The sequence below is a fragment of the Delphinus delphis genome, chromosome 1 (genome assembly GCF_949987515.2).
Source record: "Delphinus delphis chromosome 1, mDelDel1.2, whole genome shotgun sequence".
Taxonomy (NCBI): Eukaryota; Metazoa; Chordata; class Mammalia; order Artiodactyla; family Delphinidae; genus Delphinus; species Delphinus delphis.
In genome coordinates this window covers 59,678,616-59,703,162 of record NC_082683.1, presented here as the reverse complement: position 1 = coordinate 59,703,162, position 24,547 = coordinate 59,678,616, and the positions used below count along the sequence as shown (strand labels likewise).

Genomic DNA, 24,547 nt, shown 5'->3' with positions numbered 1-24,547 from the left:
CAAACTTGTAAAATGTAATCTTTTCTTTGGCCTATACAACACTGGAGATACCATTTAAAAATCTTTGAGTACAAATATCCTTTGTGCAGTAGTTTGAAAATAAATTAAGCCAACTCTTTCTAAAATAGCATGCTCCAATTAAATAGTTAAGTTTTCTTTAAACTTATAAAACCAGAGAATCTTCCAAGGGGGCTAGAATACATTCATTGCTTTCAGGACTTTTATTTCATAGGAACACTTACTTATTCTGTATATAGAACAGTCTCACATGGATCAGAGTTTTAGTTGTGTGGGGGCCCAGGGCAGGCCACCCCAAAATATGCCTCAATGACATATTGATTATTTTGAATTAAAGTTACTTAAGAAATGGCCAATACAAGAGGGACACTTTGAGCCTCCTCTGTCTCCCTAAAAGCAGTAAAAAAAAACTTCCCATGTGAAAAATCCGCCTCTAGTAGTAGAAGGACCCCCCTTATCTCCAGAGATAAGGAATTAGGGGCAGAGAAGCCTATATAAACAAACCTTGTTACTTTAATTTACTATCCAAGCCCAAACTCTCTTTAGATTCTTCACAAATTGAGTCCCCAGAACCTAAGTTTCCTTGTCCTGTCAACTCCTCTCAAATATATTGTTTCTTTATTTAAAAAGTATAAAAGCTGCCTGCTTTGGCCACTTCTTAGATCCTATTTCTATGAGATTTCCGTGCATGTGAATTAAAATTCGTTTCTTTTTCTCCTGTTAATCTGTCTTGTGTCGATTTTATTATTAATGTAGCTAAAGGAACTCAAAAGGGGTCAAGGGGGAATGTCTCCCTCCCCGATAGTTGATATTGAGTCCAGCTGTAAATTCCAAGGAATGTGAATTCATAAATATACCACTACCTTTACTATGTTATCAGTGTAATGACTTTTTGTTTCATTTAATATGAGCAATTAAACAATAAAACTTGAAGTGTATATTTTTTTTAATGAAGATGTATTCTGCTATTCATTAATTATTTCATTCATTGAGCAAGTATTTACCAAGCATCTCCATGTGCCTGGCATTGGGCTCAGCATAGGTAATGCAGATAGAACAGAGGTCCAGTCCCTGTCTCCACAAGGCTGACTCTAGTGAAGCAAAATTCCAAACATGACATTCTACTAATAGTGTTACTGTTTTGGGGGATATTTTATGCTAACTTTATTCAAATAAGCCTGAAACATTTGAAATGCATTGATTTTCTAACTAATATGTTGTTGGTCTTTTAATATACTTAGTTTCTTTATATGTAACATATGATTTGACAATTTAGACAGAAAGTTTCTTGAGGCTTGGTCTGTATCATCCATCATTTTAAAGCCACAAGTATAGTTTTATCTAGCACAACTAAAAAAATAACTTGATCTTAAAACAAATCACCGTGGTTTTGCAGCTAGAGCTGCAGCAGGTCAAAGTCAAGATTGCCAGAAGTTAACAAGAGAAAGGTACTCACAGTGGGGCACAGAAGGGTCATGGGCTCCAAACTAAGGTGGACATCTCCAGGGAAGTTGTCAGGCCAACAAGGATTCCTTCTTTCTGGGAATGGCCTTAATATAAAACACAATATTACCCTGGACTTGGGCATAGAGAAGTGACTCAAACTGGGCTGATCAAATTCTCTCTTTGCTGAGAAATAAAACTTGAAATGCAGAGGTAGTGATTTTGAATCTTTGGAACTGAATCACATTAATTATTTTTTATGTTTTTTTTCTCTTTGAGAGAGAACATCCACGAACTTCTATTGCTGAGTTCCCTAGAATTTTCTAGGTTCCTGTCCCTTTTCTCCTCTTTTGCTCCTCTCTTCCCCCTTGGCTTGAATGAGGAAGTTGAATGTGTCTCCCAGCTCCTAGATAATTTTTTTCAGGAGCTAGCATTGCTATTCTATGAAGTAATGGAACCAGCCTCACCAGAGGTGGAAATAGCTCATGGCCTCATGGTTATTCTGGCTTCCCATCCAGTACTGTAAGGATGGACAGGAAGGTGCCAGGTTAATTTGTTTTTTTTTGCTAGGCCAGCAGAAGAACTAGATGGACTCATAATTATAATGGGTTGTTCAAACATAGACTTCAGTAGAGGCAGCAAGATACTACAGAGGTGATATTCCAAAGCCAGACTGATGTATGTGGAATTTACGAAGTAATAATAATAGCAAGTAATTATATAGAGCCAGAAATTGTTCTAAAAGCTTTACATATATTAGCTAATTTAATCTTCCCTATTGTTTTCAATGAATAAGCTGAGGCACAGAGAGATTAAGTAACTTGCCTACATCACACAGCTGGTAGGTAGTAAAGTTGTTACTCAGATGCCAGTGGCTTGGCTCCAGGATCTGTGCTCTGAACTACTCCTAGCTGGTCTATACTAGCTAAGTTCAGGTTCTACTGTTTTGGACCCCAGATCAATGATTTAAAAGGGATCAGATTATTGAAAGAGAAGGAGACTTTGTGAAGGAATTTCGCTGGAGTAGCTATTTCCATGGTATGAGTACCCTTTCCACCTAGGGGTAAGGAAGCTCTCTTGGCTGGTCTTTCATTCTGCAACAGGAGTTCTAGACATCGATGTGCAGTCACATCATGGCAGACAGGAGCTATAAGGACTTCTGCCAGAATTGGTTCCTGGTTGTGAGTGCCACAGGAGTGCTGGAGGTGGGGTCAGACATGTTGCCTGCTTCTCAGGATTCCACAAGGAGGCATTTTCCCTACCCTTCCTGGGCTCTTGCCCCATTTTCTCTTTTCCAGGGATGCTGAAGGAGTTATGCAATTGGTGAGTTCTGAAGAAGAACTGAGAGTAGATGCTGCACTCAGAACCCCTCCCCTCCCTCCTCTGGATCCTGCCTGGGACATCTGGTTTTACCCTGCAAGTTTCTAGCTGTACAGCACTAGGCCCCGTGGAATGAAGCTACATGAGCTAATTCTTAGGAAGATCACGGTAGTCAGGCACTTGAGCTACATCCTCAAGCATCAGTGTTATCAGTAATAAAAACAAATAGGCAAAAAGTAAATTTTGGTGAGGTAAATAGCACCTGGAGAAGTTTTTGATGGGGCCAGGACATGGAGCTATGGGCTTTCAGTTTTAGCAAGTAGGCCATGCAAGATTTGATTGGGGGTTTATTACAGTTCACAGCAGTTTTATTCCTAGGCAAACGGTTGTTTTTGCACAGACAGGGCTGTTTTATCAACACTGTATTGGCCTTGCTGATCTTAGTGCGCATTGGCCAGTGTTTAAGCTGCTGTAGTTTGACCTTGAGCTTTGGGCTTGATACACACATAAGCCCTGTCCATGGCCTTATAAGTTAGAGAACTCTCATTGTGGATGTCCCCACAGAAGAGTAGTGAATTTGATTAATAAACAAATGAAAAGTAACAGGGAGCCCTTTTAATGAAGAGAATCTGCCCTCTTCTAGGTGGAATTGAAAAAGATAACAAACATGTCACTGAAACGATTGCATACATAAAGGTCACAAAAAGAAATAAAGTCTGTTTGGAGCACTTGGTCTTTAAGAATTGAGTTTGTTAAGGTATCAAGGAGGAATTGAAATGGTATGAAAAGAAGAATGCTTCAGTTTTACTATCAGAACAGAAGCAGCAGAAGAATAGAAACAAAATAAAGGAAAACTGGCTAACTTTATTGGAGGAAAAGAGAACTTTCCTTAGGAGAAATATTGAGATTTTATAGGATATATTAGACAGATATGAAATAGAAAATGGGAACTTCCAGGCCAAGAGAAACAAATATTAAAAGGAAATGGATAGACTCAGCTCTGATGAATCTTAAAGAAGAAAGTCAAAAAGCAAAAGATGTTTCAGCTGTACCAAGTCAAACAATTATGACAGAAGCCTAAAGAAATCTAACCAAAACAGAGAGACAGAATTTTAGAGAGTGATCTGGAACGAATCCCCAAGAGATGGCAGGGTCTGGGAAACTACTGAGGATGTGGCCTTTCAAAGCTGTAGATAAAGCGTCCAGAATGACAGCAATTGGGAACCACAACTTGAAGAACAGGGACATGATACCAAAGCATCACAAAACCTGGACAAATTTAAGGATAGGAAAAAATATATTTAAAGCATTATTAGGGGAGTTTCAAAGTGATAAAATCATTATAGATGAGGGTACAGGTATTGCCTTGCCCTAAGGAAACCCTCCAGAAATTTATAAAGTTAGCATTTTAAAGGAAGATCCAGCAAAGATAAAGCATATTAAAGGAGACATATTACAGGAAAAGGCATGCAGAACAATAAGAGATCAAGTCTAGGCCTGGATTTTGATCCTGACTTCATGGGAAATTTCTTCCTCAGTGGGATTATCCAACCCAGACAGGTGAGGATGGATACGATTTATTTGAATAGTGAAGTCTATTGAAAGACTCATAATTTACTGATTTCATATTTCTCATATGAGAGACCTCATGAGACAAAGTTTAGAAAAATATGTTATAAAAAATATGAGTCCAAAAGCAGTGAAAACCTAAAAAACAAAGTACTAGGAAATAGTACTAGTTTTACACTATTAAAGAAAGAAATAGATCACCTATAGGAACAATATAAACTCTTAGAAACTCAGTTCAGACCCCCTGAAATAGAGTTGCCAGATTTAATGAATAAAAATAAGACACTGTAATGGTTAGTTTTATGTGTCAAATTGATTGGGACACAATGCCTGGATATGTTGTCAAACATTATTCTGGATGCTTCTGTGAGTGTGTTTTTGGATGAAATTGACATTTGAATCAGTAGATTTTGAGTAAAACAGATTGCCCTCCATACAGTGGGTGGGCCTCGTCCAATCAGTTGAAAGTCTTTATAGAAAAAGACTGACTTCCCTGGAGAAAGAAGGAATTCTGCTAGCAGATGGACTTTGGATTTGTATTGATGTATCAGCTTCTTCCTGACTCTTCAGACTGCAGATTTTGGACTTGCCAGCCACAATAATCATATGAACAAATTCTTTAAAAATATATAAATACACACACACACACACACACACACATATATATATATATGCTATTGTTTTTGTTTTTCTGTAGAATCCAAATACAAACATCCTTACCTGAGTTTCAGATAAGGAATGAATAATATTTTCATTTTAAATGTGCCCTAAATCTTGTATGAGATGTACTTACAGTAAAAAATTATTTGTTGCTTATCTGAGTTCAAATTTAATCAGGTGTCTTATATTTTATCTGGCAACATTACCCTAAAATCAGTAGAACAATAGAGGGAGATAAAACACTATGGGCCTATTTCACTTCTGTGAAAAAGATATTCAGAAAGAGATTCTACTCAAGGCCTGCCTGGAATAGCCCAATGTTGAAAAAAGCAAGTTTCTTGAAAGAGCAGACGCTTAGCCTCATTAGGTCCCTAGAGGCACACATTTCTGAAGTAACAACAGCTGCTTTAGGCCAGGAACATGCTGCGGTTAATTCTCCAGATGAAACAGATAACAATGACAGCAGCTACATAGGCCTCAGCAATTCCATAGCAGTACATATGGCAAAGGGCACTAGGGTTCCAGGACTAAAGACATTTGCTCACCCGGCTTTTAGAAACCATGCTATTAGACAGACCCACATTCAGCCCATCTCTGGCACTCAAAGAGGCAACAATTTTCAAAGGTTTGAAAATATTGCCTGGGGAAAAAGGCACTGCAAACAAGCTGAACTAGGGTATTCAGCATTGCAAGCTTCTAAACTTTGCAAAAAGGCAAAGTGTCTTAATAGCTTTTCTCTGAGAGAGGAAACAGTATGTATAGGTAACTATTCCCCCATATATCACCTATGCATCATGCCAAAATTAACCTATGGATGGGAGACTTCTTCCAGTTAAATTTAAATGCAGAAGTCATAGAGTTTACAATTTGTAAACTAGTGTGGCTAACTCCTTCATCTCCTTGTACATATGCCATCTTTTGTAAAAGTTCTACATATTCTAGTCTCCCTACTTGAAATTGCCCTCAAATCTCTCTCTAATCCTAAACCCCCATAACTTTGCACTTTTATCCACAGTATGAATCGCCTTCTAATGAATTATAACTCATTTATTTTGTTTAATGTCTGCTTTCCCCAACAAGAGCATGACTGTTGAGACTGGAAATGTTTGCCTTTTTTGGTTTGATTTTTAAATCTTTTCTCACAATGTATCGCAAACACCCAGAACAGGGAGAGAGGCACATGGTAGGCACTCAAACAGTAGATATTTGTTGAATAAATGAATGTAATTTAATCATATTGCAGAAGCCTTGCTAACCATGCAGGACATTATTTGGGATAACAGGTAGAACATGAAGTGTCAAGACTTTGGTTTACAGTGGTCTTGGAGTTAAATCTACCCTGCTCCTCCTCTCTGCCCCCAATGATACCAGAAGAGTCCATGAAAGAATAGCAGTTTATATCTGGCAAAGACTGCCCTAATAAATTCCCCACTAGTTGTCTAAGGGCTTAATGTTTAAGCTCAGTAGTTTAAGAGATAAAAATTCTAAGGAACATTGCAAGTGGAGATGCTTCTTATCCACTCACTTATTTTCTGTGTGGAGAGATTTCCCCAACACTATTGACCTCTTATCTCATTTCTAACTCTTATTAGGAAATGCAATTTTTTTTTTTTTTTTGAGGTATGTGGGCCTCTCACTGCTGTGGCCTCTCCCGTTGCGGAGCACAGGCTCCGGATGCGCAGGCTCAGCGGCCATGGCTCACGGGCGCAGCCGCTCCGCGGCATGCGGGATCTTCCCGGACCGGGGGATGAACCCATGTCCCCTGCATCGGCAGGCGGACTCGCAACTACTGCGCCACCAGTGAAGCCCCAGGCAATGCAATTATTTACCAATTATTTGAAGAACTTGACATGCGTAGCCCAACACTTTCCTCCATCTTTCTTTGGGGTGAAGCTGCTTCAGGACAGATACAGTACACTGGTCTGTTTCTCACTGCTATAAATTTTATAGGAAGACTTCCCCACATGAGGAGGCCTGTGGCTTTTCTGTACTGCTGTGGCTGAGTCAGTTAAGTATGCATATATCTGAGTACAGTATGAAGATGTCCATTGTTGCCAAACATCACAGCTATGTCCTCCAATCTAGCTTTTAAAAGTAATAAAGTTGATGATTGATCTCTAACTTCCTGCCATCTTGTCAATATCTTAATTGGTTCCAAAATTGGTCTGGAATATGGAAATTATTTATTGGATGCCTTTAAACTCCAATAAGTATCATGGCATGAATCAAGTTGTATCTTGTATAGTTCATTTGTTTTTGGTAAACTTCTATTAGAGTGATACTTATATATCAAATATTGTACTTAATGCTAGTGGTAGACAAATGATAAGATGTATCTGCCTGCCCTTAAGCAACTAACAACCCAACGGGGAAAAAATAGACATGAAAGCAAAGGATAAAATACTGTGTTGTAAGTACTGCATTAATAATCTGTGCAAAGTGTTTCAGGGACTAATAGGAGGGAGGTCTTGCCCTCTGCTAAGGAGAGAAGGAGAACTTTTCATAAAGAAGGAATAAATTAGTAGAGTGGTAACTACTGAAATATACGGAAAGATATAGAAAGGGCTGAAATTTTATTTGAAGAAGTCTTTCACCAGATAAGAGAACCAACGCTTAGCAAAAACATGTAGCAAGTGAATTTGTTTTTCAAACTCCTCACCTATATAACCATTTTTTGACCTTTCCTTTCTCTTCCTGGACATCCAAACATCTCTTGAGATTTGATTCCTTGTAATTACTGAGATTAGTGAGCTAAAATCACTTTTATGATAGTCTTAAGATTTGACTAGTATTACCCTCAAAGGAATTTGCATTTTAAAAGAAGTCCAGGGATTTCCCTGGTGGCACAGTGGTTGAGAATCTGCCTGCCAATTCAGGGGACACGGGTTCGAGCCCTGATCTGGGAATATCCCACATGCCGCAGAGCAACAAAGCCCGTATGCCACTACTACTGAGCCTGCACTCTAGAGCCTGCAAGCCACAACTACTGAGCCCACGTGTCACAACTACTGAAGCCCACGCACCTAAAGCCTGAGCTCTGCAGCAAGAGAAGCCACCGCAATGAGAAGCCTGTGCACCGCAACGAAGACCCAACAACGAAGACACAATGCAGCAAAAAAAAAAAATAATTAATTAATTTAAACAAACAAAAGGAGAAGTCCAGTGAAGAGTCAAGCCCTAACTCAAGCAAATGGTTTGCTAAGCCAGAGGTGTTAGGAAAATTAGTTCTAGTGGATCTTTTCTAAAATTATATCCTAAATAGAATCTTGGGAGAAATATGGCTGCAGATAGCTAAGGAAGCTGGTTTAAACCTGGAGATATTCCAGAGAAGAGTTTAAGACATATTTTTGCCTGAATTTCTATTATTACCTTGAATGGAAAAACTGTCTAAAATACATCAACTTTGTATAAAGTTTGCATGAGCCATGAGCCTGATTTCAATTTTCTAATTGGTCTAAGAAGGTTCAGGCTGTAAGTCTAATTTAATCTAACCTCCCTTTAATCTTATTTTTACCTCATGCCAAAATTATTAGTAAGCAACATGTAATAATTTCAGGTGTGCTGATAAAATTCAAGTTGAAAATGTAACATTATTTTTTGTTATGACACTGTATAGTCACAATCTAAGCTATTAATAAAGTCAAACAAGAGTAAGATTTTCTAGCTAATGAGAAAACACTGACCACTTGTTTCTCTTGAGCCCTCTTGTACTAAAACCATGTATATTATTCCTTTGGCTTTGTTGTAGGAATTAAGAAAGGGTCACCTAAAGAAAGACCTAAGAAATGAGGAGTGGGAAAGACTAGTCTCCTAGAATGGATATGCTAACTAAAACGATAAGCAGAGCTGGATAGGAATGTGTAATTCAGCAACCCTGATGTTTTAGACACATGACTGTTAATTTATAATTCTTTAAGCTATATACACATTATATACATTTCTTTGTATGATAGTTTATGTTTAAAAATTCAGAAAATGAATCATGGAAAGCTAAAATGAGGACACAGAATACTGTAGTGTAGGTATATAGCATGGAACAGTAGGAACAAGGTAGCTTCTGGAGTCAAACAACGTTTGCGTCCCAGCTTTGGCACTTACTAGCTATGTGACGTTGCATAAATTATTTAACATGTCTGAGATCCTATAGCTTCATCTATACAATATGACTAATAATAGTTCAAATTTGAAAGAAAGAAGGGCTGGCTCTAGAATGGAAGGGAGATGTAGGGGAAATGGGTCTCATTCCAAACCAGAAGGAACTGTATTTTAAAGAAAGTTAAAGGAGCAGTTGAAGATAATGGACACATAACTGCCCACAAATTGTAGGGCTTAGATAGGAAAAGAGGGCTCTGAATGATATATAGAGGCCTGGAAGTCACTTTAATATCAGTGCCCAGATTCCTGATCTCCCAAGTACCACTTCTTCTGTTCCTTGTCCCCATTCCCATCCCTAAAGTATTTTGGGATAGCTAAGTATATACAGACAAATATACAATACAAACAATAGTATAGGATACAGTGTTGAATAACCTTACCTGTTCCATTACGCTAGGTCAAATGGCAAATACATCATCTTACTTTCATTTCCTTAACTTATCTAGGATTATTTTTAATACCAAACCAGTTCTTGAACCTGATCGGTCCAGTATAACAGGCTTAAGCCAGTGAGTGCATAGCATTATTATGGTGTATAGTAATGGTACAGGAATAGGAATACATCCCAATTTAGGCTAGTGAAATGATAGGGAACATTTTCTAGGATCATCTAGGAGGTTTCCTAGCATAAAGAGAAGCCCGAGAAAAGATAGTAACTCTTCTGCATACTGACATTGTTATGCACGTGTGTGAGGTCTATAACTACACAGCATGGTGTTACCATCCTGAGGATTACTTCAAATTTCCTTAGCAGATATGAGCCCTTCCCCACACCCACTGCATAAGCCCCCAGACCAAGTGAGTGAGATGACAGTAACACCCGGTCATCAACATCATACTTGAGTCATTAATACATAGTTTGAAATAGGAACCTGGTAAAGAATACAAGTATCTGGGGATTCACCACAAAATTGAGATGAAATCCACGAGAAGAAGGGTAGCCTTAGGATCTTTTAAATTAATGCACTCCACTTCTTACACTGCATTTAGTGTTCCCTACTCCTTTATCCTATTTACCATAAATCATCCAAGGCTTGAGTGCCTTTCAATCCTTGATTCATTGACACATATTTAATATAAACTTCTTAATAAGGATGGTGCATCAGCTCTCTGAAGGAGAAAACTAAAATGGGAAACAGAATGCCAAAAGAATGGGTAACTAAAAAGCAAGAACAATCACAGCAGAAGTGAAAGATGACAACTTGATTTGGAGGGATGCCCAGATGGAATTATAGGCAGTAATGGGTATTTATAAAACTGTCCTTGAATCATTAGGGAAAGGTTAAATCATGTTCAGTAACTTCTAATATGAAGGCAGGAACCTGACTAATTATCATGATTTTCACCAAACTGGTTAATACAAGAATATTTTGACATTTGGAAAGGTAGCATTTAGTTATTTGAAAACAAAATAATTTTAAATGTTATCTCCTGATAATATAAAACAGATTGTTTATATTAAGGAAAAGTAAAATATCAATGCTATAAGGATAGAATTATGTTATTAGGAATTTAAATTTTATGATGGTAAAAGAAAGAAAGAAAAACTCTTCAATTAATTTTTCTTATTATTCAGAAACTGAACAGAAAGCCTCTGTGGAATTTTAGTTCACACAGTACGGACTCAGGGAAATTTTGAGGAAAAATTATACCTTCATAGATATTTCTCTATATGAAAACAATTGTATTGTTTTTTTTTTTTTTCTTTTAAACAGGCCACAATCACAACTATGCTACCAAGAATTACTTAGCTATTGAAAACTAAATTGGACTGAGTAAAAATTTTAAAAAAGACAACATAGCAAAGCTATTGAAACAAAGTTTAAGAAAATATAAATTTATAAAAAATAAATTGAAGTCATAAACATTTAGGATTGTTTAGGACTGTTATATCCTCTTGATGAACTGACCCCTTTATCATTATGAAATTATCTTCTTTATTATGTTTTACTCTGGACTTACTTTTTTCTGATATAAATATAGTCACTCAAGCTTTCATTTAAATACTTTTTCTATCCTTTTATATATAATCTTTTCATATTTTTACATTTAAAAGGCATTTTGTATAGCAACTTTTTCTTTTTTCTTTTTTTTTTTAACCAATCTAACAGGCTCTCTCTTTTAATTGAGGTATTTACACCATTTACACTTAATGTAATTATTGATCTGTTAAGGCTTATGTCTCCATTTTATTATTTGTTTTCTGTTTGTTCCCCTGGTTTCTAATTCCTCTATTTTTTTTCTCTTGCCTTCCTGTGGGTTACTTGAATATTTTTTAGTTCAACTTTTATTTATTTATGTTTTTTAGTATAAATAATGAAGTAAGCAGCCATACTGAGAATGTATATATATCAAGGAACTGCAGGAGATCTCTAGACCCTAAAGGTGGCCCTCAGCTGGAAGTCAGCAAAAAGCGGGGCTCTTGGTCATAGAACGACAAGAAAGTGAATTCACAAGAAAGTGAATTCAAGCCTAAGTAAGCTTGGAAGTAGGTTCTTCCCCAGTTGAGTTCATGATGAAACTTCAGCCTGGTGAGACCCTGAGGTAGAGAACCGAGACAAGCCCTACCTGGATTCTTGACCCAAAGAAACTGTGAGATAAACTGTTTTAAGCCAGTAAGTTTGTGGTAATTTATTACATAGCAATATAAAACTAATATAGCATCATAAAGAGATTATTAGTGGTCTGAATGAAAGCCATCTCAGCAGAGTGATTGGGTAGGAGCCAGACTGCATTGATTTGGAGGAATGAGTCAGGGGTAAGTAAATGGAGTGAGTATAGATAACTCCTTTGAGAGGTTTGCCTGAGAACAGTCTGGGAATGTAGGGCTGTAGCTGAATGGTTCTTTGGTTTTGAGGACAAAGTTTTTATTTTTATTTTTTAATGGTAAGTAACTTGAGCATATTTAAAAGCCTGTCTTTTACAAGAATCAATTTTTACTGAAAGTTTGCTTGGCTATGTTAAATGCAATATAGCTAGATATAATTCACATGAAATAATTGGTTAAGAGCTATGTCTCGTGACCTAATGTTGATATTAATATTGATAATATTGTAAAAAGTATAAAAGATTATAAAAGACAGCAGTATGAATTCTGTTATTTAGCAAAACCCTCTTATTTGCAATATCTCCAAATGCAAGAGGGCTCACCTTGCATCTGGAGGATCCTATTGTCTGAGTCAAGTTCCACTATTCTTTCAATTCTCAGTAAAACAAAACCACTATCATTTGGCTTTCTAAGTTGGCAGCTTTCCATGAGAGCTGACCAGTAAGTCTTGGTCTAGATCCCATGTTGAATTTGTAGAATCATAGGGAAAGAACTGTGTGAGACAAATTACTATCTAACACGAATTACTATCAAACATTGCTGCAAGAATTCCAGCTTTATGTCATTTGTTTACAACCTGTTCCTTGCTTTATATTATTATTTCTAAAAATAGTGGTTATAATTTCTGTAGATTTTTATTTCTATGATCAAAACATGCTTTCTATCCTCAAATGGTTAGTTTGAAAAAAGAAGAACAATAATAATAAATGAAGAAGAAGAGAGAAAGGAGGAAAAAAATTTGCCAAGTCCCAAGTTCTATACCAGGTACTTAAAAAAATCTTCCTTAATTCTCCAAATAACCCTTCAAGGTAGGCTCTTTAATTAATCTTATTTTTTAAATAAGTAAACTGAGTCTTGGATTAAGGAAATAATACCCAGGGTCCTGCAGCTGTTCATTAAGTGTCACATTAGAACACCCTTATGGTGACTTTAAAGTTAATGTCTTAATTAACTACTATATTCCTCCCATTCTAAAAAAGAGGAATCTTTCTTAGGGAATTAACAGTGGTCTGTACAGGACAAGAAGGACTGTTCATTAAACTAACAAGGGATAATGAAGACCTCTCTGGCAGGGAATAATACTTTACATGTTTCTCATTTCTCATTATGTCCTTCCATGTTCAATAACACAGTCAATCCAGCTGAGCTCCTGTAGTGATATTTCAAAAATTGTCCTGACTGCCACGATTCAATTGTTGAGGACTTGCTTGTTACAACACAGGAAACAGTTATATTATGTACCTTACATTATACAACAATAAGACTTAACTCTGAAATATGTCTATCATTATTAGTCTTTTGTATCCATGGTGATTTAATGTCATCTTGCCGCCAGTCATTTGACTTAGTGGTTTTCAGAGTGGAGCTTGCATCAGAATCTCCTGTAGGGCTTCTTCGAAACACACAGATTACTGGATCCGACTCTCAGACATTTGGATTCAGTAGTTGTGGGTTGTAGACCTTAAAATTTGTGTTTCTAACAAGTTCCCAGATGCTGCTAATGCTGCTGCTGGTCTGAAGACCACACTTTGAGAACCACTGGCCCAGACCAGGGTTTTAAAACCTTTTTCTGTAAAGAATCAGGTAAATACTTTTGGCTTTGTGGACCATATAGTCTCTGTCACAACTGCTTAACTCTTCCTTTGCCATTGAAAGCAGCCATACACAATACCTAAATAAGTAGGAGATGGCTGTTTCAATAAAATTTTATTTACAGAAACAGGTGTCAGGATGGATTTGGTAAATGGACCATAGGTAGTCAACCTCTGGCACAGACCAACTCAGTATAAGAGGCCTGAAAAATAACTTTGTATATATTAAATATACTCTGTGACTCCATGAGAATCAACTATAGAATTATCCACAAAAACCCTTTCTAAGTTTCTAAATAAAATCTGCAGAACTATAACAGAGACTAAGCTGATTGTCTTAAACCAGCACAGAGGAGAAATCCCAAAGCTTCCCTATGAACCCAATAATAAAGCAATAGTTTTATGCACGAGTCTGCATCTTATAAACAGTTTTTGTTCTAACATGCCCATGAACTATACCTTCATTTTCAAATTTTAGTTTTAATTGGATATTGTTTATAATGCTAGAAACTATAAATATACCAAATAAAAGAAAACTAACACTATATTAAATGACATAGATGCCAACCCAATCAGATTATCTATTGACTTTATAATAAAATGAAACAAAACAAAGATACTCTACTTGCCATGAGTGTGCCCAGATTTAATACATTTGGTCTTTACCTGGAATGGTGTACTCCAACTAATTTAAAATGTCAATATAACCTTAAAAATCTACTAAACTATATATGCCAGTGAACCCACTGCATTAGCTCTATCCTTACAAAATGTAAACTCCTGTAAAAAGGCATCATTCAGAAATTTTTTTCTGAATTTTTGTCATAATGGATTGTGATTTAGTACCCTGAAAATAATTAGATGCAAGTGACATGAGGAAAGCTAGTATTATGGGTCATCTTATAAACTTAAAATGCAAGTATTATGTTAAACATCTCCAACAATGCTATATTTAGATGCAATATTTAGATAAAATCTCTACAATTATATATTGTAACATTTTGATAATTTTAAGATGGATTAAAATGGCCTTCTGAGGGGATACATGACTTCTTTCAAAATCTTTTCCTAAATTCGATTAAATCAAATGTTTCATTTTGATCAATGGATTTAGATTTGCTACTAGACATTTACTCTTTAGCCTAATGAAGTTGTTTTCAAAGAGTCCTCAGTTTTAAAAAAAAAAAGGTTGAAAGAGAATTGTGGTCAAATGACACTGGAAAATGTTCACTTTAAACACACTTTAAAAGTTTTTTGTTTTGTTTTTGTTTTTGTTTTTTTTTTTTTTACTTCAGGACTCTTTGAAAATAATATTCATGGTACAGATATCTAAGAAAGATGTGGTAAATCATGTAGCTTTTTCCAATCTCATTTGAACATGGAACCAAGTTATTAGTAGAGCATTCTGAAGTACAAGAGAAACACTTAAGAAAACAATGTTCTTAGTGCCTGTATCCAAGTACCATATGATATTTTAAAAAAAAAATAAATTCAATTAGAATCAACAAGTATTTGTTAAGTACCTCTGTTATTTGACTTATCAGTTAAAGGTTAATGTTTTACTTTTACTATGCCACTCACCTAAGTCTACCTAGAATGTAGTTAAACCTATTAAACATACTTACACTCCTCTTCAGGCCTCTTCCGAAGGGCTGCACGAACTTCTTTACAAGGACTTCTCTGATATTGTGGGGGATTCCTTCCCCTTATTAGGTTCTCCATCCTACAGGAGGGAATTAACAGAATATTTTAATACCAAAATCTTGATAAATTTTAACAGGTTAAATGGTTTAAATCAAGAGTCAACAATTCAGGTAGACCACACCATTAAGAGTATCTAGCAAGGAGTAAGACAGTAGGGAGTGGCAGTGACTCTGGTAAACTGGAGAGTGCTTGACTTTTCTTAGGCATTCCAATGTTAAAAATATAAAAACACATGTGGATGAAACTCATATAAACATTCTCCAGTTAAAGACTGTTATGGACTAAATGTTTGTGTCCCCACCCCCTCCACTCCTCCAACCCTTCCCCTCCACACCCCCATTCATATGTTGAAACTCTAATCCCCAGGGTAATGGTATTTGGATGTGGAACCCTTGATAGGTAACTAGGTTTAGTTGAGGTCATGAGGGTGGGACACGCATGATGGAATTAGTATTTTTATAAAATGAGGAAGAGAGACCAGAGCTCATTCTCCCCTGCCATATGAGGACACAGTGAGAAGGTAGTCATCTACAAACCAGGAAGAGGGCTCGCACCAGGAACTGAATCTGCTGGTGCCTTGATAGTAGACTTCTAAGACTCCAAAACTGTTAGAAATAAATGTCTATTGTTTCAGCCACCCAGTCTGTGGCATTTTGTTATAGCAGTCCAAGCTAAGTCAGAGACCCATTAACTAAAGAATGATTACTTATAAAGCAAACACATTTATCAAAAATCACGTTACCCTTTAGAAAGAAAGATCATATCCTTCACCAACATTCTGAATACCAGTTTTCAGGAGTTTTAATTGCTGCTTTCTTTTGTGCTAATGATTAAATTGGGAGGGGTTTTCTAATTCTAATCATTGTGACTTCTTAAAAATATGGTCAATATAAAGTGCACTTCTCAGTTACTTCCAATGCTGACAACCAGAAAATAATAATAAATGGGCCAAATGCAACTTGGGTTGGCATATTAGACAGCATATACTCTGTGGTTAGTATTTTCTGGTTTTAGTAAACCTTACAGTTTTGTGCCAGCAATGCACACTCTGCTTATTTTGAAAACATTAAACAACTATTGAGTGTTTAGGATTTGGAAATTCAGAACAAAACAATGATATTTATCATTTAAAAATATAAACATAGCTTTTAACATCTACATAATTATTCTAATGGGATATCACTTGTTTTAACAAACATGCTGGCAGATAGCATGTAATGGTGTGGTTGTTATGGGTTATGGTGGTAGAAAGTCTCCTAGGGTGAGTAGTACAGAGAATTATATTTCTAGTGTCTAGAGAGGAAATTGGGAAAGGATAATCCAATAAAAGCAATATGTAAAATGGTGTGAAATATGAGATAAATAACCTTTTGTACTGGAAGAGTAACATAACACTATTTCTATGAGAAGCTGTCACTGGTTCTTAGAAATACTTTTCCAAATATATTTCCTTAAATCAAACCATTCATAGGTAGGGACTACTTTATATGTGTGTGTATGCTCACTCATATGCCCATGCTTGTGTATGTAAAGTACAAGAAAACATTTCTCAATGTGTGATGATAACTTGAAATTTAGTTTCACTTGAAGATCATTTCAAGTGAGAAAAAGAGTTCAAGGTTATGATAATACAATGACAGGAAATCAAGTGAAAACCTCAAGAGTTTAAGACATAATTTGCTTTAATACTATATATGGGGGCAAAATTAAGCTTCCAGGACCATCCCTGCAGTTTCAGTATGAGGATTAGCCATGTAAATTATATAAAATGTTCTAGATTCTGACTCGAATTAATTCAGTGCACTATTTTGATTACATGTTTCAGAAAATACATGAATTTTCATGATGATATAATAACAATTTAAGTGAACTTTAGTTAATCACTAGTATTTACAAGCTCAAGATAGTAAAATACAACAAACATAACCTACAAATGCAAGTATCTACATAAAATTGTGATTTAATTTTAAAAAACAATTAGTCATCGTGATTATACAGATGAGGGATGACAACTTACCCTGGTTGGAAATCTACATAAACCAGTCTCTTAGATAGGCTATTACTTTTCCTTTTATGTATCTGACTATCGAGAAAGTGAAAACGAAAATGGTCTAGTTGATTTTGACGTAATTATATCTGAGGGTATGTCAGAAAAACTGAAATACAAGTTAGAAAGTACTGCCAAAGGCTCTAGGAAAGTTTCACTTACATGGTTGCTATTGGCATCAAAGATCACCAAGAATCATTGTGCCCAAATGTTGCATTATGGGAATGCTCACAAGCAGATATGCAAGAGATTATGCAGTGTTAGCAATGCCGCATAGTTTAATTTTAAGGAGCCTAGGTTCTGGAATAGACTGCCTGGGCTAAACTCCCATTCTGTCTCTTAAAGGATGATTTTAGGGAAAGATACTTAGCTACTTTATACCTTAATTTTCTCAGCAATAAATGGGGATAACATTAGCTACCTCATAGGATTGTTGTGAGGATTAAATACGTTAATAGTGTACATGTGCTTACACTGTGTCCACCACAATACAAGAGCTCAGCAAATGTAGTTATTATTAATCATAATTATCCCAAATAAAAATGAAATCATATACTAAAATTTTAAATGTCTGGTATGTTAGGAGAAATATGAAAACTAGCCTTTATTTAATAAAGAAAAAGAACAGATGACACTGTTGAGAAAAAAATTCTGGCTAAACAAATGTTCTGGTTATTGGAAAAATACAAAACATCCATGCACATAAATTGCCAATTTTCAAAATGAAGAACTTAATAAACTATATTTCATTTTATTCAGTAAGATTTAAAGGATCACTATATGACAATCTTCCAAGGATACTCACATGGATAAAAGTGGGCTGGTAACCTCATGAATTAATTAAAATGCTAAATAACTTATTCTTTCTTAGAGAATTCAGAAGATGTTACAAAACTGTATAGTGGCCTTTGACCTTAGCAATAACAATGAATATATCTTACAATGTATTACCATTTATCATTTATTCCATCTAATCCTTACAACAACCTTCTGAAAGAACATTTTGAAGATGAGGAAGCTAATGTTCAGAAATGTTCAGTGACCTGATCCTGGCCACACAGGAAGTAAGAGGTGCAACTGAGATTTAATCAAGGTTTTCTGATTTTTTAAAAATCTTTTCCTAGTTGCTTTTTAACCCACTATTTCCATGAGTCTATGATTAGCTATAGATAATTTCACTAGCAGACTGAATACTTGAGATTCTACTATGTCGTGCAAATTTAATTTTGATGTAATTCTTATTGAACATAATATTAATATTTAGATTAGTATATACTCATATACAAATAGTATATATTACATTAAATATAATACTACACAAATATATATACATTTGTAAAAATGTTTATCTTCTAATTACATATTGAGTTTTTTTTTTATCATTTATCTATTTTCATTGATATGTTTGCTTCTATTAGTGATATTTTAAGTTTTTAGAGCCACGAAAAGGATAACTGGGGAAGGGACTAAGGGAAGATGGCGGAAGAGTAAGATGCGGAGATCACCTTCCTCCCCACAGATACACCAGAAATACATCTACACGTGGAACAACTCCTACAGAACACCTACTGAACACTGGCAGAAGACCTCAGACCCCCCCAAGAGGCAAGAAACTCCCCACGTACCTGGGTAGGGCAAAAGAAAAAAGAAAAAAACAGAGACAAAAGAATAGGGACGGGACCTGCACCAGTGGGAGGGAGCTGTGAAGGAGGAAAGGTTTCCACACATTAGGAAGCCCCTTCGCGGGTGGAGACTGTGGGTGGCAGAGGGGGAAGCTTTGGAGCCACGGAGGAGAGCACAGCAACAGGGCTGCGGAGGGCAAAGCGGGGAGATTCCCACACAGAGGATCAGGGCCAACAGGCACTCAGCAGCCCGAGAGGCTTGTCTGCTCACCTGGCGGGGCGGGCGGGGCTGCGAGCTGAGGCTCGGGCTTCGGTCGGAGCGCAGGGAGAGGACTGGGGTTGGCAGCGTGAACACAGCCAGAAAAGGTTAGTGCACCACGGCTAGCCGGGAGGGAGTCCAGGAAAAGGTCTGGAGCTTCCGAAGAGGCAAGAGACTTTTTCTTCCCTCTTTGTTTCCTGGTGCGCGAGGAGAGGGGATTAAGAGCGCTGCTTAAAGGAGCTCCAGAGGCGGGTGCGAGCCGCGGCTAAAAGCGCGGACCCCAGAAACAGGCAGGAGATGCTAAGGCTGCTGCTGCTGCCACCAACAAGCCTGTGTGCGACCATAGGTCACTATCCACACCCCCCTTCCGGGGAGCCTGCACAGCCCGCCACTGCCAGGGTCCCGGGATCCAGGGACAACTACCCTGGGAGAACGCACGGCGCGCCTCAGGCTGGTGCAACGTCATGCTGGCCTCTGCTGCTGCAGGCTCGCCCCGCATCCACGCCCCTCCCTACCCCCGGACTGAGTGAGCCAGAGCCCCCAAATCAGCGGCTCCTTTAACCCCGTCCTGTCTGAGGGAATAACAGACGCCCTCCGGCGACCTACACACAGAGGCAGGGCCAAATCCAAAGCTGAGCCCCGGGAGCTGTGAGCACAAAGAAGAGAAAGGGAAATCTCTCCCAGCAGCCTCAGAAGCAGCAGATTAAAGCTCCGCAATCAACTTGATGTACCCTGCATGTGTGGAATACATGAATAGACAACGAATCATCCCAAATTGAGGAGGTAGACTTTGAGAGGAAAATTTTTGATTTTTTTCCCCTTTTCCTCTTTTTGTGAGTGTGAATGTGTATGCTTCTGTGTGAGATTTTGTCTGTATAGCTTTGCTTCCACCATTTCTCCTAGGGTTCTATCTGTCTGTTTTGTTTTGTTTTTTAAATTTTTTTCTTAATAATTATTTTTTATTTTAATAACTATTTTATTTTACTTCATCTTCTTTCTTTCTTTCTTTCTTTCTTTCTTTCTTTCTTTCTTTCTTTCTTTCTTTCCTTCCTTCCTTCCTTCCTTCCTTCCCTCCTTTAGACAACAAATCATCCAAAATTGAGGAGGTGGACTTTGAGAGCAAGATTTATGATTTTTCCCCCTTTTCCTCTTTTTGTGAGTGTGTATGCTTCTGTGTGAGATTTTGTCTGTATAGCTTTGCTTCCACCATTTGTCCTAGCATTCTGTCTTTTTTACATTTTTTTCTTAATAATTTTTCTTTTATTTTAATAACTTTATTATATTTTACTTTTATTTTATTTTACTTTATCTTCTTACTTTCTTTTTTCCTTCCTTCTGTCCTTCCTTCCTTCCTCCCTCCATCTCTCCCTCCCTCCTTTCTTTCTTTCCTTCTTCTTTCTTTCTTTCTTTCTTTCTTTCTTTCTTTCTTTCTTTCTTCCTTCCTTCCTTGCTTCCTCTCTTTCTTTCTTTCTTTCTTTCTTCTTCTACTAATTCTTTCTTTCCACTTTTTCTCCCATTCATTCTGAGCTGTGTGGATGAAAGGCTCTTGGTGCTGCAGCCAGGAGTCAGTGCTGTGCCTCTGAGGTACGAGAGCCAACTTCAGGACACTGGTCAACAAGAGTCCTCCCAGCTCCACATAATATCAAACAGCAAAAATCTCCCAGAGATCTCCATCTCAACACCAGCACCCAGCTTCACTCAACGACCAGCAAGCTACAGTGCTGGACACCCTATGCCAAACAACTAGCAAGACAGGAACACAACCCCACCCATTAGCAGAGAGGCTGCCTAAAATCACAGTAAGTCCACAGACACCCCAAAACACACCACCAGACATGGACCTGCCTACCAGAAAGACAAGATCCAGTCTCATCCACCAGAACACAGACACTAGTCCCCTCCACAAGGAAGCCTACACAAACCACTGAACCAACCTTAGCCACTGGGGACAGACACCAAAAACAACGGGAACTACGAACCTGCAGGCTGCAAAAAAAAAGACCCCAAACACAGTAAGATAAGCAAATGAGAAGACAGAAAAACACACTGCAGAAGAAGGAGCAAGATAAAAACCCACCAGACCTAACAAATGAAGAGGAAATAGGCAGTCTACCTGAAAAAGAATTCAGAATAATGATAGTAAAGATGATCCAAACTCTTGGAAATAGAACAGACAAAATGCAAGAAACATTTAACAAGGACTTAGAAGAACTAAAGATGAAACAAATAACAATGAACAACACAATAAGTGAAATTAAAAGTACTCTAGATGGGATCAATAGCAGAATAACTGAGGCAGAAGAACAGATAAGTGACTTGGAAGATAAAAGTGGAAATAAATACTGCAGAGCAGAATAAAGAAAAAAGAATGAAAATAACTGAGGACAGTATCAGAGACCTCTGGGACAACATTAAATGCACCAACATTTGAATTATAGGGGTTCCAGAAGAAGAAGAGAAAAAGAAAGGGACTGAGAAAATATTTGAAGAGATTATAGTTGAAAACTTCCCTAATATGGGCAAGGAAATAGTTAATCAAGTCCAGGAAGCACAGAGAGTCCCATACAGGATAAATCCAAGGAGAAATACACCAAGAAACATATTAATCAAACTGTCAAAAATTAAATACAAAGAAAACATATTAAAAGCAGCAAGGGAAAACAACAAATAACACACAAGGGAATCCCCATAAGGTTAACAGCTGACCTTTCAGCAGAAACAGAAGAGACTGGCAGGACATATTTAAACTGATGAAGGAGAAAAACCTACAACCAAAATTACTCTACCCAGCAAAGATCTCACTCAGATTTGATGGAGAAATTAAAACCTTTACAGACAAGCAAAAGCTGAGAGAGTTCAGCACCACCAAACCAGGTTTACAACAAATGCTAAAGGAACTTCTCTAGGCAAGAAACACAAGAGAAGGAAAGACCTACGAACCCAAAATAATTTAGAAAATGGGAACAGGAACATACATATCGATAGTTACCTTAAATGTAAATGGATTAAATGCTCCCACCAAAAGACACAGCTTGGCTGAATGGATACAAAAACAAGACCCAAATATATATGCTGTCTACAAGAAACCCATTTCAGACCTAGAGACACATACAGACTGAAAGTAAGGGGATGGAAAAAGATATTCCATGCAAATGGAAACCAAAAGAAAGCTGGAGTAGCAATTCTCATATCAGACAAAATAGACTTTAAAGACTATTAGAAGAGACAAAGAAGGACCCTACATAATGATCAAGGGATCGATCCAAGAAGAAGATATAACAATTGTAAATACTTATGCACCCAACATAGGAGCACCTCAATACATAAGGCAAATACTAACAGCCATAAAAGGGGAAATCGACAGTAACACATTCATAGTAGGGGACTTTAACACCCCACTTTCACCAATGGACGGATCATCCAAAATGAAAAGAAATAAGGAAACACAAGCTTTAAATGATACATTAAACAAGATGGATTTAATTGATATTTATAGGACATTCCATCCAAAAACAAGAGAATACACATTTTTCTCAAGTGCTCATGGAACATTCTCCAGAATAGATCATATCTTGGGTCACAAATCAAGCCTTGGTAAATTTAAGAAAATTGAAATTGTATCAAGTATCTTTTCTGACCACAACGCCATGAGACTAGATATCAATTACAGGAAAAGATCTGTAAAAAATACAAACACATGGAGGCTAAACAATACACTACTTAATAACGAAGTGATCACTGAAGAAACCAAAGAGGAAATAAAAAAATACCTAGAAACAAGTGACAATGGAAACACAACGACCCAAAATCTATGGGATGCAGCAAAAGCAGTTTTAAGAGGGAAGTTTATAGCAATACAATCCTACCTTAAAAAACAGGAAACATCTCGAATAAACAACCTAACCTTGCACGTAAAGCAATTACAGAAAGAAGAACAACAAAAACCCAAAGTTAGCAGAAGGAAAGAGATCATAAAAATCAGATCAGAAAAAAATGAAAAAGAAATGAAGGAAACCATAGCAAAGATCAATAACACTAAAAGCTGGTTCTTTGAGAAGATAAACAAAATTGATAAACCATTAGCCAGGCTCATCAAGAAAAAAAGGGAGAAGACTCAAATCAATAGAATTAGAAATGAAAAAGGAGAAGTAACAACTGACACTGCAGAAATACAAAAGATCATGAGAGATTACTACAAGCAACTCTATGCCAATAAAATGGACAACCTGGAAGAAATGGACAAATTCTTAGAAATGCACAACCTGCCAAGACTGAATGAGGAAGAAATAGAAAATATGAACAGACCAATCACAAGCACTGTAGCACTGAAATTGAAACTGTGATTAAAAATCTTCCAACAAACAAAAGCCCAGGACCAGATGACTTCACAGGCGAATTCTGTCAAACATTTAGAGAAGAGCTAACACCTATTCTTCTCAAACTCTTCCAAAATATAGCAGAGGGAGGAACACTCCAAATTCATTCTACGAGGCCACCATCACCTTGATACCAAAACCATACAAGGATGTCACAAAGAAAGAAAACTACAGGCCAATATCACTGATGAACATAGATGCAAAAATCCTCAACAAAATACTAGCAAACAGAATCCAGCAGCACATTAAAAGGATCATACACCATGATCAAGTGGGGTTTATTCCAGGAATGCAAGGATTCTTCAATATACGCAAATCAATCAATGTGATAAACCATATTAAAAAATTGAAGGAGAAAAACCATATGATCATCTCAATAGATGCAGAGAAAGCTTTCGACAAAATTCAATACTCATTTATGATAAAAACCCTGCAGAAAGTAGGCATAGAGGGAACTTTCCTCAACATAATAAAGGCCATATATGTCAAACCCACAGCCAACATCATCCTAAATGGTGAAAAACTGAAAGCATTTCCTCTAAGATCAGGAACAAGACAAGGTTGCCCACTCTCACCACTCTTATTCAACATAGTTTTGGAAGTTTTAGCCACAGCAATCAGAGAAGAAAAGGAAATAAAAGGAATCCAAATTGGAAAAGAAGTAAAGCTGTCACTGTTTGCAGATGACATGATACTACACAAAGAGAAACCTAAAGATGCTACCAAAAAACTACTAGAGCTAATCAATGAATTTGGTAAAGTAGCAGGATACAAAATTAATGCACAGAAATCTCTGGCATTCCTATATACTAATGATGAAAAATATGAAAGTGAAGTCAAGAAAACACTCCTATTTACCATTGCAACAAAAAGAATAAAATATCTAGGAATAAACCTACTGAAGGAGACCTGTATGCAGAAAATTATAAGATTCTGATGAAAGAAATTAAAGATG

The 24,547-nt window shown here is 36.9% G+C and overlaps 1 protein-coding gene across 2 annotated transcripts in view; it reads right to left on the bottom strand.

The window, feature by feature from the left end:
• The window catches only part of LRRC7 (leucine rich repeat containing 7), a 498,137-nt gene that overhangs the window by 369,603 nt on the left and 103,987 nt on the right, over positions 1 to 24,547 (bottom strand). For both annotated transcript variants that reach the window (XM_060005892.1, XM_060005902.1), the window contains exon 2: positions 15,210 to 15,307. In XM_060005892.1, coding sequence (XP_059861875.1) covers positions 15,210 to 15,307 — 98 coding nt within the window. The remainder of the gene's footprint in view (positions 1 to 15,209; positions 15,308 to 24,547) is intronic.